The 20,199-nt window shown below is 42.9% G+C and overlaps 1 protein-coding gene across 1 annotated transcript; it reads left to right on the top strand.

Annotated features, from left to right (window-relative positions):
- Positions 1–271: 271 nt before the first annotated feature.
- ZMYND12 (zinc finger MYND-type containing 12) lies at positions 272–19,731 on the top strand. The gene is made up of 8 exons (XM_069740946.1): positions 272–660; positions 1,693–1,834; positions 5,066–5,237; positions 6,061–6,230; positions 11,085–11,207; positions 11,588–11,696; positions 13,408–13,553; positions 17,818–19,731. Exons 1-8 carry the CDS (start codon positions 551–553, stop codon positions 17,956–17,958), a joined length of 1,113 nt encoding a protein of 370 aa, XP_069597047.1. The 5' UTR covers positions 272–550; the 3' UTR covers positions 17,959–19,731.
- Positions 19,732–20,199: the final 468 nt, after the last annotated feature.

Genomic DNA, 20,199 nt, shown 5'->3' with positions numbered 1-20,199 from the left:
GGATTGTCTGATCTAATTTGATTGATGAATCCCCTGGCGGTTTCTGAGCCGGTAACGGCGGTGATGTATGGGATATGCATACTCCAGAGCAGAGCCCGTCTAGTGGGGTGACCCCGCTCCACACACTTGTCCAGGGCACCTTTTTCTGCCTGTAAGCGCTTTCCAACAGGTGGCGCTTATAGAGTTAAGTCCTCTTTTTCTCAGAAGAGGCAATTTGCATAGGTGAGCACTTTAGGCACTGTGTGTGTGTGATGCACTCTTTTATTTGCAGCCTCTGACCACTAACCTGAGGCCATCTAGGTCTCTAAAGAAAGCTCATCTTCTATTAGCCCTGATAGATCTGCTCCTGCCCATGCTGGAGAGAGCATTTATTGCCTACACCCCAGATACTACAAGTCCCAGCATGCCCTGCTCTCAGTGTCAGCAGCCTCACAATCACAGCAGTGCGGCAACCAGCGCGATGACGTCACATGGCAACCAATCTCAGCGTCCTTAGCAACCTTTATGCTGACTGCTGGATTTTGCGCTTTGCATTGATTTGGACCCTCACATGGCGATCGTGAACCCCCTGTCTAACCCCAAAGGGGTGAAGCTGCAGTGCGAGCTGTGCCACAGCCCGGCTTACATACAGTGCAGGGGCTGTAAGGTGACATATTACTGGTGAGTAGCGCAGCTTCCCAGAAGTGATGCGTAGTGTCATTACAAGGTGTGAACAAATGCGGGATATACGATGACGACCAGATCTGCTGCAAATCGAGTCTTTTTGTTCCCTCCAATTTTCTATGTAGTGAATTGACGTAGATAGCCACCAGGGGGCGCAGACACAGATTCACATTCACCTGGAGTTCAGCTGATGGCCACCAGGGGGCGCAGACACAGATTCACATTCACCTGGATTTCAGCTGATGGCCACTAGGAGGCGCAGACACAGATTCACATTCACCTGGATTTCAGCTGATAGCCACCAGGGGGCGCAGACACAAATTCACATTCACCTGGAGTTCAGCTGATGGCCACCAGGGGGCGCAGACACAGATTCACATTCACCTGGATTTCAGCTGATGGCCACTAGGGGGCGCCAGCAGATGAAAACCATGTTTGGCTTAGTGTTAATTATAAACTTTCACATACCCTATAAACTGTTACTAAAAAGTGCACTCTCTGTATCATACATCAGTGCTCCATTGCTTTTAACTTGGTTTTCACAAGCAAAAATAACAATGCATATGCTTTGTGTACATTTAAAGTGGAGGATCCAGACACAAGTCATGGACAAAATAGCTCTGCAAGTTACACTAATTTATAATTAAAGGCGTAGAGAATCTAGTGGCAGTGCAGGCAATGATCTGTGTGCATAGGGGACCGATCGCCACTGTTTCGCGCCTCTTTTCTAGAGGTCCTAAAGGTGACGTTTTTTATGCGCTACTTATTTATTATTTAATTTGGGCACTTTTTTTTTTGCTAAAAATTCTACTTGGTTTCATATGTTTTTTTTTTTTTTTTTCCATTACAGACGTGGTTTTTGGTTCTCTAGATGTCATAGTCTAATTCATCTTTGGTAACTTTTCCCGTTGAGAATTGCATTTTTACTACTATGGAACCCCCTATGTCACATTGCTGACATTTAGCCACTTTTACTCTCATATACAAGCTCTGTAAACCAATATTGTTGTTGGTTTTTTTGTCCACAAGTGACGTGGAGCACCAGCGGGCAGACTGGGCGAGTATTCATGAGAAGATATGCCAGCTCCTGATCCCCGTCCGTACGCCAGTCCCTTTCTTGAATTCTGCAGCAGAAAGATCTCATTCTATACAGCAATTATTGCAGAGGAAGGTACGGAAGCTTCTCGTGTTATTGTATCTCCAGACTGGTGCAAAATTTCATGGTTCCCTTATTAAAAGATTCAACCCCTTCACACTATGGCCATTTTCCCTTTATTTATTTATTTTTTATTTTTTTTTCCTCCCCATCTTCCAAGAGCCATAAACTTTTTATATTTCCATCAATAAAGCCATATGAAGGCTTGTTATTTGCGGGACGTGTTGTATTTTTGAACGACACCATTGATTTTACCATATAGTATGCTGGAAATCAGTAAACAAAATTTAAAAAAAAAGTGCAATTTTTTTATTAATTTTTTATTTTATTTATCGTGTTCACTATATGGTAAAACTGACCCGGTAATATGATTCTCCATGTATAGTTTACTTGTATTTAACTGATGAAAAAAATTCTAAAAATTTGGATGAAAATGTGTTCATATTTGTATTTGTCACCATTTTCCGAGACCCATAGTGTTTCCATTTTTCGGGGTCTGAGACTGGATGAGGGATGTGTCCCGAACTGACATTTTTATTGATACCATTTTGGGATATATACGGTGTTTTGATCGCCCGTTATTGCAATGTGTGTGGCAACAAATAAGACGTAATTCTGGTGTTTTGATATTTTTTCTCTTACGCCATTGAACTGTCTGATTAATTTACAATATATTTTGATAGATCGGGCGATTCTTAACTTGGCGATACCAAATGTATATTTATTTTTTTTTTTTGCAATTGTTTTATTTTTAATGGGGCAGAAGGGGGGTGATTTGAACTTTTGTGTTTTTTTATTTTATTCATATTTTTTAAAAACTTTTATTTTTTTCACTTTTTTTACTGTATAGTCCTTGTTTGAGACTTGAAGCTGCCATCCTCCAGTCGCTTGTGCAATGTATAGTTGGGTTGTTTCAGAAATCACGATCTCCTATCAACGCAGACCACAAGCTAGCGTTCACAGGAGTATCATTATCACAGGAATGGGAGTCTTCTGCAGACCCCCGGCTGTCATGACAACCCATCGGCGCCCCCCCGATCATGGCACAGGGGAGCCAATGGGTGGGATTTATGGCGTGCTTCTGGCTGGCTTGTGTTGAATCCCACTGTAAGAGATTATCAGTGGGATTTAACTGGTTAACAGATGCGGGTGGAGCATCGATCCACCCGCGGCTGTTAAAGGCTGATTAAATCAGCTGTCTTGTCCGAGTAAAGATACGGGTTCAGGATTGGAGCCCGCATCAAAGTTAGGGACATGACATATGACATAAGTATATGTCATATGTCATGAATGGGTTACAGGATCCTGTCAGCAGGAATTCACCCCCCAAACTATTTATATGCACACATCACTCTTTCAAAAACAAGTCCCGCAATACTTTTACATGGCCAGTCCGTTCCTCCATTACTGAGAAATCAGAATTTGAATTTATATGCAAATGACTCTGAAGATCTATGGTAGATCTGAAACCTATGTCACTCCAGCTCTATTCAATGCCCAGCACCACCTCCTCCTGCTTGGCTGACAACCGTTGTGATATGTGACCTCAGGCAAAGGAGCCGTCAGTAAATCAGGAGGAGGCAGCGCTGGGTGGGAAATAGAGCTGGAGTGACAGAGGCTTCAGATCTACCATAGCTCTTCAGCCTCAATTCAAACGCTGTTTTCTCAGTAACTGAAGAACAGACTGGCAATGAAAATATATTGCTGGACTTGTCTTTTAAAGACCTACATGCGCATATCAATAGTTTTGGGGGTGAAATCCTGCTGACAGATTCTCTTTAAGCACCTTGGTTCCAATTGATTATTGCATTAGTGGCAGTTTTTAGTCTATATTTTGGTGTTTTTTCACCTGTTTTTTATTCTGCCTGATTCTACGTTTAATTTACTCCTTTTCTTAAAGCCTATTTTATATATGTACGGTTATTTTTGTCCATTCACCATTGTAGAGTTTGGATTTCCAGATGTCTTCGACTGATTCATCAAATGAGGCTTTTTAAATTTCCCCCAAATTCGGTGCAGATGTACACCAGTTCTTTCCTGTAGAGATTTTATGTACCCCAGCTATTTTGGCAAAATTTTTGCACCATTTTAAGAACTCTGCAACTTTTTTCTTTTAACAAAGTTGGAAAATAGGTGACTGACAAAATGAAGGTCATGACCCACTCAAAAAAATCAACAAGTACCATGAGAATTAAAAGAAAGAAAAGTGATTAAAAAATGTAAGAGAAGTCCAGTATTTTATTTTGGGGGGCACAAATGTAGTCTTTATTATTGCGTAGAGGACATGGGGGAGCCTAAAGGGAAGTTTCTGAGGGAGCAATTACAGTGGTGGGTATTAATACTGAGGGGGCACTACAGCTTCTAGAATATTAAGAATATTTCTATATGGGGCACTAAAGTGACACAAATGATTGAGCTTTTGTACCTAAGCATGTTTTTATTATAAATGTTGTAGGGGAGAAAGTGCAACTGACCCTGCCGGTTCCTGTACAGATCCTGACCCCGCAGTCCCTAGTGGTTCCTGCATGAGCAGAGATAGCCCTAACAACAGACTAGATAATGACAACTCGGACCTATGCTGCATCGAGTGCTTTACGTTAATCCTAAAGGACCGGAGGGCAGAGCAGAGTGTAAATTACCTAGAAAAGGGAAAATGTGCTGAAATAGAAAATATCCTAGAGTGAGTAAAACAAACCACGAAATATTAAGTACGTACTCTTACAAAATATGCCGCCTACTTCCTAAAAAAGAAACAGAAGGTAGGTGCAGAGTATAGAACATAAAAAGCAGAGAGATAAACCCTACTTGGTCTTTCACTAACTGGCTAAGACTACAATAGCATGGCTGGACATCCAAATGAGACTATCACCAGCAGGAAATACCAGCAGGGGGAAAGTATATAAAGCCGCACCCGAAAGGTGATAGAGCAGACAAATGAGTAAATGAAAACACTTGTTACACTAAAAAAGACTGAGGCATGGATAACAGAAACAAAACAACCAAAGAAAAGGTGCATCTACTGTGGCTCATTGGACAGAGAAGCCGACCACAAAGCGCAGGCTGAATAGTTCGAACCCAGACGCATGACAGTGGCGAATTGGTAATAGTCTGGTTGATGATAATTTGGTCTCCAATGGTAAATCTGTGATCTGCTCACACTATGAGTTAAATGCAGTGTTTTATACTAGTGACTGGCATATTTTTGCTGTACTCTATGTCTGTCATATGTGTGTATCACCCTGACAGAAACATTTAATAGAACTGACCAGTAAGGAAGCTCAGAGACTCCTGTATGAAGGACGCCATGTGGATGTCATCCCTGCAGCCTCCCATTCTCTGTCTTTCAGTGTAGATGTATATGGACTGGCATCCGTGGAGTTAGTGCCAGTCTACCTGATCCTTGCTGAAGCCAACATTGGTAAGTAGGGCAAATTATAAATGTCTGTATATGGTGTAACACAGTGGTCCCCAACTCCAGGCCTCGAGGGCCGCCAACAGTGCAGGTTTTCAGGATTTCCTTAGTATTGCACAGGGGTTGGAATCATCACCTGTGCAGATGATCACATTACCACCGATGCAATACTAAAGAAATCCTGAAAACCTGCACTGTTGGCGGCCCTCGAGGCCTGGAGTTGGGGACCCCTGGTGTAACCTATGCTATTGTTGTAAAAGGTGGCATAGCAATAGGGGGTTGCAGCATAGCGACATTTTGGTTCTTGTGCTTTATGGGATGCATTGGCCCCATGTGACACAATAGACTATCTGTACGCTAAAGGGTGTTGGGGATATATTAATATTTTGCATCAAGATCCAGAAGCCTGACGCTACATTTTTGTCTGGAAATTACCTTGCACACTACTACGATTGTCCATCTGACATCTAATTTTATGGGTAGCACTCGAGTGAGGGGCATTTAGGTGCTAGCTGCGCTTCCATCCATGGGCGTGGGCATTGTGACATTGGATATTCCCTTGATGGCCAGCCAAGGCCTGGAAGAAGAACATTCCCTTGATGGCCAGCCAAAGCCTGGAAGAAGATTCATGCTGTAGGTTGTTGTCACCATGGGTCATGTCAACTTCATCTATGAGGACCGCAGTCCTGTCCTAGGAGCTATTCTTCTGACAGAGAGCTGAGGGAACATTGAGCAGTCATTCTTTTTGGAACCCATTATTCTGGCCTGTTTACATGAATGATGTATTCCATATATTACTTATTCTGTATTTGTGTCACTGTTTGATTAGGTCTTGGCCATCTGACCCAGGCAGAAGAATATCTGTCCCGTGCCTACTGGACCGTGCTGAAGACTATAGACTGCAGTAATTCCATTAAATCCAAACTACACCGCAACCTAGGACTTCTTTACTCAGCCAAGGGGGAATTTGAGGAGTCACTCCGACACCTTTCTAACGATGTAAGTAAAGAAGCTTACGTTAAATTGCACTTCTGTTATGTGCTAGAAGTGACCATATGTTCTCTGTACAATTAATATATTATTGCATTTGTTGTGTAGTCACATAAAGATATCATACTATAACCCAGGCTTATGTTGTAAAGGTTATATGCTGTATAAGGCCTCATTCACATTTCTGTGTATCACAGACCGGACAGTCGCGTCGGTCTTCTGAACCAAATTTGATAGCCTTTTTGGTAGGAATGAGGTTGTGAGGTTTAGGTCCAGACACCTGAGAGCCGTGATATAAGAACGTCTGAATTTGACCTAAAGTCTTCAATACAACTGATTAATTTGTTTCCCCCTCTAAGAACTGTCCCCAGCTTCTCAGATCAACTGGTTCCTAAACCAGATCTTTATAAAGTGGCAAAGTAATAATTATTTTTAAGCCGTAATCCTTGTAAAACAAGATCATGTCAGCTTTCGATGCAGGAGACTGACATTGAGGTTATACTCTATTACATCCAAATTCCTATCCATAGTCGACTTGTCCAATAGTACTTACTTCAGGGTGGAAACTGTATTCATATTTTTTTTACCCCAAGATCTATAAACTTACTTTGTTAAAGAGTGTGTCTCATTTGCCATATTATTACCCACAGAGCCATTTCATTACCAAGGGCCCCCTGTGGGGACGTATAGCCTGTACAGTATCTATAGCACCAAAGAGCTTTGTGAGAAGTTCTAGATAAGCTGGAAATATCCAAAGATTGCCCCTTTGATACACCATGGTGGTGGTCTTCGACAGAGAACTTAACTTAGAAGACTGTTTTAGCTGTCATGGATAGCACAGTGATATACCTGAGTTTATGTCTGACCAAAGACTATGGCCCCTATTCATCAAGACCTGTGGTTTTCACACCAGTCTTGATGAGAGGGCGAAGCAAGAAGTAGCGTGCGACTGCATGTCAACCTCAACACAAGCCTTAGTCCAGTCAGGGACTGGGAGTAAAGGTACCTTCACACATAACGATTTTGTTAACGATATCGTTGCAACGTCATGCTTTTTGTGACATAGCAACAATCTCGTTATGTGTGACAGCGACCAACGATCAGGCCCCTGCTGGGAGATCGTTGGTTGCTGGGGAATGATATATATGAAGCCAGGAGGAAAAATAGTCCACACTAAAAGTCAGGTGCACTGGACACATAGGAGCCACCTGCCAATGCAGGGGCTATACATCTCTGAACAGCATATTGTATTAGAGGCATACCCCCGAGTTTGTTTGTTTTTTTTTGTTTTTTTGTTCCCCTGAGGAATCTCCCTTATGGGAGAGGAAACGCGTAGGGATAACTATTTGTTTATGGTGGGTACAAGATTTAGTCTGACTTGGGTACTGTCCTTGTCAGGACGGGAGCAGTACAGGGGCACGACCGGGTAGTATAGTTATTTTTCTATATATTTTCTTTCCCTTCCCTGCAAATGTACTTGAGAATGCTCCTGGAGAAGCGACTGATGTGGTGAGATCAAACCATTTTTTAATTGAGCACTGGTTGTTTTGAGCACTATATGCACTGTGTCTGGTTTTATCCATTAGAAAATATAGTTTTTAAAAAAAGACAAATAAAGGTTATATTTTAGGCTTTAAGTTTATTAGGTTCCTCCTGGCTTCATATATACTTTCTATTAGAGGACCATTTAGGGGTTCCATATCTGGTAACATCCTAAGCAGTTAGCTATTTTGTTGCTGGGGAATGATCAGGACCTTTTTTTGGTCGCTGATCACCCGCTGTCATCGCTAGATCGGCGTGTGTGACGCCGATCCAGCGATGTGTTCACTGGTAACCAGGGTAAATATCGGGTTACTAAGCGCAGGGACGTCACCGCTGTGCTCTGCTTTACGGCCGGCGCTGACACAGTCAGTGCGGGAAGCTGACGCCGGGGGACGTGACAGACATCGGAATGTGAGTATGTACTGTTTTTTTTTTTTTACTTTTACAATGGTAACCAGGGTAAATATTGGGTTACTAAGCGCGGCCCTGCACAGATGCATAGTCCTCACTCTCCCCAGGTCCAGCGTTCTCTGGTCTCACGTACCTGGAGCACAGGAGCCCTGTTCTCGTAGCATTTAGCTATTAACCAGTGAGGAATGCGAAAAATGCACTATTTCCCAGTACAAAGAAGCAAGGTAAACACCTAGGAAATTACACCTTTAAAATTGTTTTCATTGTAAGGCAGAACATTTTAAAACATCAACAGTATATTCTGCAGGGTGTCATTAGTATGACCATAGTACTACTGGAGGTAAAATACCATCATCAGGAATCACACAGCCCAAATGACAAGTCTCTTGCCCCTGTATAGAATGGTAATTTACTATAAATTGTTAAAGTGAAGGTCATGCTCCCCTTTCCTTCATCTCACTGTAATAGAGGGCAAGAATTCCAGGCCTGAACATAAATCTTTAGCGGGATACCCAGTCTTGTTAAAAGAGGGAGTTGAAATAATTATTCCCATCATCATACACGGGAATTGTCACCCAGTGCTTGTAAATACAATCAGTTTTGGAATTTACTTCTTAGAAAAAATGTTCAGACATTCTTGAGATAAACAGCTTGTTGCCTTGGGGACCGACCACTGCAGCTAGGCAGCAGAACATGTGCAGCGCTTGCAATCTCTTTACTATTGTGATGCAGCTGCAGTGCAGTTTAGCACGACCTGGTGAGGGAAAAGAGGTTGCACACTAACAGCGTAGCAATGCTGAGCAGCTGCACAGGTGTCACATGTACCGAAAGAGTGGTTAGACAAGCAGAGTGAGAAACTGTCAGGAGCAGAGGTACCACAGGTCACAGCATGCACGAAGTCAGAGACAAGCCAGAAGTCAGAGCCAAACGGGAGCGCAGTATCCAAAACGTGAGACATAAGATGAAGTCAGGGTACAAGCCAGAAGTCAAAACGAGGTATCAGAGATGGAAAGCAAGTGGTGGGGTTCAGAGATCAGGCCGACACTGTAAGGAACATCACCAAACACTACGTCAGCAGGGATAGGGAATGGGTCTCACACAAATACGGGAAGTCAGGGGCAGTAGGATCACCAGGGTACACGGGTCAGCTGCTCTAGCCTGGAAGCATGAACTATCACTGACACTGGCCAACAGACTGCAGAGGTCTGAAAAGCCCAGCCAGCTCCAAAGCGAGGCAGTGGGTGAAGAGAGTCCAGAGAGAGAATAACAGAAAACAAACTCCAGACTGGATCATGACCACTATTAAGCTTGTAAGCACTGTTTTGAAGCTGACCAGGATCGCTGGAGCACGCTGCTATCTTCTAATCCTGGCCAGCTTTACAAAATAAGCCAGTGGTCGGTCTCCTAGACAAAGAGTTTTAACCAAAAGAAAAGCATTAATATCTCAAGAACGGCAGCAAATTTTAACAGGCAGTAAGTGTTTGTTTTTACAATCAGTATCTGACAATACCCATCTATGAAAATAGACTAGCCCTTTTATGCTAGTTTTTTTTTTCAAGCACCTCATTGGCTTAGCTTGTGCTGTGACTTCCTGCTGCGAGAGGGTCAGATAGCGCCGTTTCATTCAGAATATAGGTGCTCTCATGGCTGCCTTTAGGAGATTTAGTGATTTTGCTAATGTCCTAATGAAAGGGTGTATTATAATAATCAGGATGTTAGAATGGGTAAATGGATCCATTTGTCTGACGAAAATCCAATCTGCTCATGGTTCAACCGTACAGTATGAAGTGGTGTACAGGGATTTTACAGTTTTATTTATAAGTAAAGCTAAATTAACTTGATGGAGAGTACAACTGAAGGAATTTGATAGGATCACCAGGATACGACTTGCCTACTTTGGACACATCATACGAAGACAGCAATCACTAGAGAAGGACATCATGGTCAGAAGGATAGAAGGAAAAAGGCGAAGTGGAAGACCAGGAACCTGATGGTTTGATACTATCAAGATAGAAGACCCTGGTGGACATATCTAGGCTTGCATAAGATCGATCCTACAGGCCATTCATTCATTAAGTTGCAATGGCTTGAGATCAGGCCGATGGCTGTTAAATAATAACAATAGTAATATAATCATGGAGAGACGGGTCTGTATAGGAGCTGCAAACACAGCCAATTTCTTATCCGCACTGTTTGAAATTTTTGGGGGCAATGATTTTAGCTTAGGCAATTATTAGTCAATGGCAATGGGCTACTGAGGGGCTAAAATCCACAGATGTAAGGTGCCCATGCAAATCAGAACAAAGTCAACTGAAACTGTCATGGCCTACTATCTTAGGGCACGCTCCCACGTTCAGTATTTGGTGAGTTTTTTACCTTAGAATGTGTAAGCCAAAGCCAGGAGTGGGTGATAAATGCAGAAGTGGTGCATATGTTTCTATTATACTTTTCCTCTGGTTGTTCCTCTCCTGGTTTTGGTTTACAAATACTGAGGTAAAATACTGACCAAATACTCAACATGTGCACATGGCCTAATACTTAAAGTTTCAAAAATCATATCCTTGATGCCATGTTCACAGGTTCAGTATTTGGTCGGTTTTTTACCTCAGAATTTGTAAGCCAAGACCAGGAGTGGGTGATAAATACAGAAGTGGTGGTGACGTGTTTCTATTATACTTTTCCTCTGATTGTTCCAATACTGGTTTTGTCTTACAAATACTGATGTAAAATACTGAACATGTGAACATGGCCTTATGTGTAAGGGAGTTTCTCTTCCAAAAGATGATGCCGCTCACTAGTCTTCCCTCCCATTGAAAACAGAGCATGCACAGTCAAAGTGAGCATGCATGTATATGGAATGATCGGAAGGAATAGCTGTAAAGTAACCGGAGATTGTTTTACTGCTCTTAGGTTTTCTTTGCGAGTACAGTTTCAGGACCAAGTCATATCAGCACTTCCGGAGGGTTCTTCCACATGGCCAATATATTTTTTCGGCAGAATAAAATGGACATTGCCGACTCCCTGTATTCCGAGGTACGTCTTCCTGTTGTCTTTACAATTCATACAAATGATTATTTCCAGGCTTAGGCTAAGTTCACACAAGTAAAGAAAAAATCTGTACGGAAAATTCCTGAAGAAGACTTTGCTTGCACATAGCCTTAGTTGTAATCTTTTTTTTTTCTCCCCCCAAAAAAACAGATAATTAATGGGATTCTCTCTTTAAAATGAAGCCAGTATAGCAATCTCTTTATTGTTGTAGTCTCCAGCTTTTCTCATGGCTGGTTCAAGCCATATATTTTAATCCTACAGGAACCTATATATTATACATAACATAGCATTGTATGATAAGCAGCACCTTACAGTATTTGTGTTTGGCAGAAATATTAAAATATCATATGATGGTTGTTTCTCAGGTCACTGATATATGGCACGCTCATCTTAGTAGACTGGTGGAGGTTCAGCTACAAGCGTCATTGAGAAGTGGCCCTGCATGGTTTGACGATCCTAATCAGGAATATTTGGGTATGTCATTATAAGTACATGGTGTATGATAAAGTTTTGTACCAAAAAATCCTTTTCGCCATGATTTTTGTAGAATTGCTGCAAAACCACCATGTTTTTTCCCTGCAATTGTGTAACATGCCGAAGGCTATGTGCCCACGTTCCGGATTTTTATCGTTCTTTCAGCTTTTTTGCGGCGGTTTTCCGCTGCAAAAACGCTTAAAAAAACGCTTACATTAAGCATCCCATTATTTTAATGCATTCCGCAATTTTTGTGGCCATGCTGCGTTTTTTTCAGCAAAAAGACACATTGTGGAAAAAGCACAGCATGTTCATTAATTGTGAGGAAAATCAGTGGATTTTATTGTATTGGGACGCTCCAGAAAACAATGCGAGAAAAACGCGAAAAAACGAGCAAAGAACGCAAGTGGATATCCTGCAAAGGGAATCCAGATTTCTTCAGGAAAATTCTGCATACTTTCATCTACGTGGACACATAGCCTATAAGGGTATGTGCACACATTGCAGATTTCCTGCAGATCTGCAGCTTTTTTTTCCGCGCAGAAACGCTGCAGATCTGTAAGTGATTTTCAGTACAATGTAAATCAATGGCAAAAAAAAATGCTGTGCTAATGGTGCGGAAAAATCTGCACGGAAAACGCAGCAGATTCAAAAAAGGACCATGTCACTTCTTTTGTGCAGATCTGCTGCGCTTCTGTACCATTCCATAATAGAAATCAGCAGGGGTAAAAAAAAAAGGAAGAAATCTGCACAAAAATCTGCAGCGTGTGCACATACCAAAAAAAGGCGCAGATTCTGACCTGCGTTTTCTGCCAAGAAATGCAGAATCTGCACAGAAAATTCCACAGTCAAATCTGTAACTTGTGCACATAGCCTAAGACTGTAAAGTGAGCATTTAACAACTTACCAACATAGGCTATAATGGTACATCCTACGTCCAGTGTGGCGGTATAGAGTGAGCTCAGGAACTCTGTCTGCACAAGCTGCAAGCTGTGTCATACAGCCAGCATTTGCCTGTAACAGCAGCAACCAGAGCTAGCTTTGATTTTCCACCCTCACACCTTCCCCCGACACGACGTTGCTGCCATCTTTTCACTGTGTATGTCACAATTGATCAAACGCAGGTTTGTTTCTAAAAATATAATTAAAAAAAATTATGAGTTGCCCTCTTATCTCAGTTTAAAAATAGATAAAAATAATAAGCATATTCGTTATTGCAGCATCCAAAAAAGTTCAATCCATCATAATATAAAATTATTCAACAGATGCGGTAAATGCTGTAAAAATAAAAAAAAATCAGGACGCCAGAATTGTCATTTTTTTCCGTCACCGAGCTTCAACTCTAAAAAAGTAAAAAAGTAAAAAATTCTAAATGAATAGTGGATAAAATGAAAATTTCGTATGAACTCCTAAAATGGAATCAATAAACACGTCGGCTCACAATGCAAAAAAGAAGCCCTCACATGGCTCCATCAACCGAAAAATTAAAAAATTACAGCTCAGAGAAGGGCAACATAAACGAAAGTTCTGAATTTTCTTAGGGACTTTTAAATAAAAAAAAGTTATGGCTTTTGCAAGAAGGGGAGAAAAAAATGTAAAAAATGAAATAAGTCACCCGGTCACGAAGGCATTGATGTAAAATACACATGGGAAGCAAATATTTCTACTAGCTGATCAATATTCAATGCCATTATTTAATTTCTTTCTATAGATGAAAACCAGGAAGCTGAAGCGATGCAGATCCTCAATGCTATATATGATATCAGAGAACAGGCGCCAAAGAAAGAACCCGCCAAGATGGCAAGGATCCTGCATACTCTGGCTATGCTGTACTTCCTCAGCAGGGATTTTCATAAAGTAAGTGTCTCAGATTCCTCACTATCAATTTTGGTGGATTTCCTTACAAAAATGTAATGCCTATGGGCAGCTTATAAAAAAGATAAAAATGCTTTCCTACATGTATCCCCATGACAACACTTCCTCACCTCCAGTGGCGTAGCTAGAGTCTGAATGGGCCTCGCAGCAAAACCTGGACTGGAGCCACCCTACATCCTGACATATATATGTCCATTGTACACACCAGGGGCATACTTAAAAGTTGTGGGGCTCCATCGCAGAGGTATAATGCACTCCCCATAGTCCTCCATATAAAGGGTGGGCCATTTATATAAATAGACCTGGGTGGGCCATTTATAAAGTTGGATCCAAAATAGATGACTTCAAAATGGCCGCCACATATCTTGAAGAGTTTTCCCACTTCCATATACTAATGTGCCACAAACAGGAAGTTGATATCACCAACCAATCCCATTTTTTTTTAGGTGTATCCATATAAATGGCCCACCCTGTAGTATAATGCACGGTCTATAGTGTTCCTTATAGTATAACTAGATTGTGGCCCGATTCTAAAGCATCGGGTATTCTAGAATATGCATGTGCCCGTAGTATATGGACAATGATGATTCCAGAATTCACGGCACATTCACGGCCTGGCGGCCTCGACCAATCAGAGACGCGGGATTTCCAGGACAGACAGAAAGGCAGACAGAAAGACAGACAGACAGAAAGACAGACAGACGGAAAAACCCTTAGACAATTATATGGTAGAAGGTTTACACAGTAAAATATCGATATTTGCAGATGATACAAAACTATGTAAAGCAGTTAATACAAGAGAAGATAGTATTCTGCTACAGATGGATCTGGATAAGTTGGAAACTTGGGCTGAAAGGTGGCAGATGAGGTTTAACAATGATAAATGTAAGGTTATACACATGGGAAGAGGGAATCAATATCACCATTACACACTGAACGGGAAACCACTGGGTAAATCTGACAGGGAGAAGGACTTGGGGATCCTAGTTAATGATAAACTTACCTGGAGCAGCCAGTGCCAGGCAGCAGCTGCCAAGGCAAACAGGATCATGGGGTGCATTAAAAGAGGTCTGGATACACATGATGAGAGCATTATACTGCCTCTGTACAAATCCCTAGTTAGACCGCACATGGAGTACTGTGTCCAGTTTTGGGCACCGGTGCTCAGGAAGGATATAATGGAACTAGAGAGAGTACAAAGGAGGGCAACAAAATTAATAAAGGGGATGGGAGAACTACAATACCCAGATAGATTAGCGAAATTAGGATTATTTAGTCTAGAAAAAAGACGACTGAGGGGCGATCTAATAACCATGTATAAGTATATAAGGGGACAATACAAATATCTCGCTGAGGATCTGTTTATACCAAGGAAGGTGACGGGCACAAGGGGGCATTCTTTGCGTCTGGAGGAGAGAAGGTTTTTCCACCAACATAGAAGAGGATTCTTTACTGTTAGGGCAGTGAGAATCTGGAATTGCTTGCCTGAGGAGGTGGTGATGGCGAACTCAGTCGAGGGGTTCAAGAGAGGCCTGGATGTCTTCCTGGAGCAGAACAATATTGTATCATACAATTATTAGGTTCTGTAGAAGGACGTAGATCTGGGTATTTATTATGATGGAATATAGGCTGAACTGGATGGACAAATGTCTTTTTTCGGCCTTACTAACTATGTTACTATGTTACTATGTATATATATAGACTAGATTGTGGCCCGATTCTAACGCATCGGGTATTCTAGAATATGCATGTCCCCGTAGTATATGGACAATGATGATTCCAGAATTCACGGCACACTGTGCCCGTCGCTGATTGGTCGAGGCAACCTTTATGACATCATCGTCGCCATGGCAACCATTATGACATCTACGTCGATACTGTGCCCGTCGCTGAATCAGAAACGTGAGATGTCTACGTCCTTTATGACATCATCGTCGCTGTGCCCGTTGCTGATTGGTCGAGGCCTGGCGGCCTCGACCAATCAGAGAGCCGGGATTTCCAGGACAGACAGACAGACAGAAAGACAGACAGACGGAAAAACTCTTAGACAATTATATATATAGATAGATGCACAGCCCATAGTCCTCCATATAGTATAATGCATACTCCATAGTCCTCCATATAGTATACTGCACCCAGCATGGTCCTCCTTACTATATAAGGCACCCTCCATAGTCCTCCATCTATCTATATATATAATTGTCTAAGGGTTTTTCCGTCTGTCTGTCTGTCTGTCTTTCTGTCTGTCTGTCCTGGAAATCCCGGCTCTCTGATTGGTCGAGGGCGCCAGGCCTCGACCAATCAGAGACCGGCACAGCATCGACGTAGAAATCCCGCGTCTCTGATTGGTCGAGGCCGCCAGGCCTCGACCAATCAGCAACGGGCACAGCGACGATGATGTCATAAAGGACGTAGACATCCCGCGTCTCTGATTGGTCGAGGCTGCCAGGCCTCGACCAATCAGCAACGGGCACAGCGACGATGATGTCATAATGGTTGCCATGGCGACGATGATGTCATAAAGGTCGCCTCGACCAATCAGCCGCCAGGCCTCGACCAATCAGCAACGGGCACAGCGACGATGATGTCATAAAGGACGTAGACATCCTGCGTCTCTGATTGGTTGCCTCGGCCAATCAGCGAAGGACACAGTCTGCCGCGAATTCTGGAATCATCATTGTCCATATACTACGGGGACATGCATATTCTAGAATCAGAGACTGGCACAACATCGATGTAGAAATCCCACGTCTCTGATTGGTCGAGGCCGCCAGGCCTCGACCAATCAGCAACGGGCACAGCGACGATGATGTCATAAAGGACGTAGACATCTCACGTTTCTGATTCAGCGACGGGCACAGTATCGACGTAGATATCATAATGGTTGCCATGGCGACGATGATGTCATAAAGGTTGCCTCGACCAATCAGCGACGGGCACAGTCTGCCTCGAATTCTGGAATCATCATTGTCCATATACTACGGGGACATGCATATTCTAGAATACCCGATGCGTTAGAATCGGGCCACAATCAGCGACGATGCGACCAATCAGCGACGGGCACAGCATGGCGACGATGATGTCATAAAAGTTGCCTCGACCAATCAGCGACGGGCACAGTCTGCCGCGAATTCGCCTCGACCAATCAGCGACGGGCACAGTATCGACGTAGATGTCATAATGGTTGCCATGGCGATGATGATGTCATAAAGGTTGCCTCGACCAATCAGCGACAGGCACAGTCTGCCGCGAATTCTGGAAACATCATTGTTCATATACTACGGGGACATGCATATTCTAGAATACCCGATGTGTTCGAATCGGGCCACAATATAGTACTATATAATGCACTCCCCCATGGTCCTCCATCTATATATATAATTGTCTAAGGGTTTTTCCGTCTGTCTGTCTGTCTGTCTGTCCTGGAAATCCCGGCTCTCTGATTGGTCGAGGCCGCCAGGCCTCGACCAATCAGCGACGGGCACAGCGACGATGATGTCATAAAGGACGTAGACATCCCGCGTCTCTGATTGGTCGAGGCCGCCAGGCCTCGACCAATCAGCAACGGGCACAGCGACGATGATGTCATAATGGTTGCCATGGCGACGATGATGTCATAAAGGTTGCCTCGACCAATCAGCGACGGGCACAGTCTGCCGCGAATTCTGGAATCATCATTGTCCATATACTACGGGGACATGCATATTCTAGAATACCCGATGCGTTAGAATCGGGCCACAATCTAGTATAATATAATGCACAGTCTATAGTCCTCCATATAATAGAATGCACCCTCCATGGTCCTCCATATATAATGCACCCCCAAATTCCTCCATATAGTATAATGCACCTCCATATATAATGCACAACCCATAGTTATCCTCCTTCCTCTGGAACTCTCTATCCCAACATATCAGACTCTCGCCTACCATAAAAACCTTCAAAAGGAACCTGAAGACCTACCTCTTCCGACAAGCCTACAACCTGCAGTGACCACCAAACTGCTGCACGACCGGCTCTACCCTCGCCTACTGAATCCTCACCCATCCCTTGTAGCTTGTGAGCCCTCGCGGGCAGGATCCTCTCTTCTCCTGTACCAGTCGTGACTCGTGACTTTTATTGTTTAAGATTATTGTACTTGTTTTTAATTATGTATACCCCTCCTCACATGTTAAGCACCATGGAACAAATGGCGCTATAATAATAAATAATAATAATGATAATGTGTCACTTTGCTTTATTACAGGCCAATGAATGGGGAAAGAAACTGCTTCAGATTACCGACCAGCTACCGAGGGATGATCAGTCAGACGGCATCACAGTCCTAATAGAGAACATTGAAAGAAAATTAAATACCAATCAAGATTGTTACCAGCGAGACATTTAATAACTCTATCATATATCTTCCCTCAGAATATGAAAATCTCCCTCGATATTAAAAGCACTGTGGAAACAGAATATCGCTCCGGAGCTTGCCGCTCATATGACTGCGCAGCCTCATTATAAACTTTGTAGAATTTTCCACATAAACTGAATGTAGCTCAGAAATATAGAGTGTATGTGCTGTATACAATATCTACTATATAATTGTCTAAGGGTCACTTCCGTCTTTCTGTCTGTCTGTAACGGAAATTCCAAGTCGCTGATTGGTCGCGGCAAAACGGCCACGACCAATCAGCGACGGGCACAGTCCGGCGGCAAAATGGCCGCCCCCCCAGCTCCCCTGCCATCAGTGCCCGCTCCATACTCCCCTCCAGTCAGTGTTTACACAGGGTTAATGGCAGCGGTAACGGGCCGCGGTGTAACGCACTCCGTTAACGCTGCTATTAACCCTGTGTGACCAACTTTTTACTATTGATGCTGCCTATGCAGTATCAATAGTAAAAAGACCTAATGTTAAAAATAATAAAAAAAATAAAAAATCATTATATTCTCACCTTCCGGCGCCTTTCCAGCTCCACGCGACGCTCCGGTGACCAGTCCATGCATTGCAGTCTTGCGAGATGATGACGTAGCGGTCTCGCGAGACCGCTACATCATCATCTCGCGAGACCGCAGTGCACTCTTGGGACCGGAGCGTTGCGAGTAGCATCGGTAAACGCCTGGGCTGGATCCTGGGGCCGACGGAAGGTGAGTATATAACTATTTTTTATTTTAATTCTTTTTTTTAACAGGGATATGGTGTCCACATTGCTATATACTATGTGGGCTGTGTTATATACTACGTGGGCTGTGCTAAATACTACATCTCGGTGCTATATACTACGTGGCTGTGGTATATATTGTGTGGCTGGGCAATATACTACATCCCTGTGCTCTATACTACGTGGCCTGTGTTATATACTGCATGGGCAGTGTTATATACTACGTCTCTGTGCTATATACTATGTGGCTGTGCTATATACTACGTGTCTGTGCTATATACTACGTGGCTGTGTTATATACTACGTGGCTGTGCTATATACTACGTGGCTGTGTTATATACTACTTGGCTGTGCTATATTTCTCTGCTGTATCTGTGCACCATGAATCGTGGTATGTGTTAAAGAGACTCTTTCGCCTGGGGTCCTCAAAAACCTGGAGCCGGGCCTGGCCTCACTGATTGGTCACGCCCAGCCGCGAACAATCAGCGGCAGGCGCAGTCCGCCCGCGAATTGGCGCAGAATTTGAACCACGCTTCGCTAATTTGTTGCGGCCGGCCGGCCGAACTGTGTATAGATTGCGTTATTCTGAAAACTTCATAAATAAACTACATACATATTCTAGTATACCCGATGCGTTAGAATCGGGCCACCATCTAGTAAGCAATAATATTTGCATTAAATCTGCAATAAAAAGCCACCGGGGAGCGGATGAGAGAGGACTTCAATACAGTTTTGTTTTTTTTTGTCAGGAGGAAGGAATTTTTCAAGCAGCATAAATCTTTATTTAATTAGTTCCCAGAAATGGTGGCCAAATATAACCGGAATTATATAATTTAGAAAGTCAGTAAAACAGAGGTCTTCTGTGCAACTATATTATGAAAGTAATTAGTGCAGAATTTTTGGCTACTTACTGGTATGTTGGACACCCCTATCATCCCTTCATTGCCCTGTTTGGGATCCATACTGTATTCACTGTATATACATGATGATAAATAAAGGGGTTGTCGGACAGTAAATGTATTTTTTTAGGCATGCATTGATTAAAATAATGAACAGAAGAATACTCACTTTCCAGTGCCCACCTCGGATCCAGCGGAGCCTGCTCTATAGGACTTTGTCAGCACTGGAGTTGCGGTCTCTGCACCATTTGGAAGTCACTTCACCACTGCAGTCAATAATTGTCTGCAGCGGCCAGTGGACTAAAAGCACAAGTGTTTGTACATGATCCTTTTTAGGAAGTGTCCAAAATGTGTTTCCCATTTATGGTTAGTAAGTGTTATAAGGCCCGTTTAGTAAAAAAAACTCTACACTTAGGCCTCAATCAGATGTATGGGTAAGCATTAGTTGATAGCTGTAGGTCACACATCTGGGGCCCTCAGGTATCTCCCCAACATGGGTACACTTTATATCTCATCCAATATGGTGAGTTGCCCAACACATTCAGGCAGGAAAAGAATAGAGGTGCATATATGGATTTATGATAA

Source organism: Ranitomeya imitator, chromosome 10, assembly GCF_032444005.1.
Source record: "Ranitomeya imitator isolate aRanImi1 chromosome 10, aRanImi1.pri, whole genome shotgun sequence".
In the NCBI taxonomy this organism is placed as follows: domain Eukaryota; kingdom Metazoa; phylum Chordata; class Amphibia; order Anura; family Dendrobatidae; genus Ranitomeya; species Ranitomeya imitator.
Note: the sequence above shows the minus strand (reverse complement) of the source record. Positions and strands in the feature narration are given on the sequence as shown.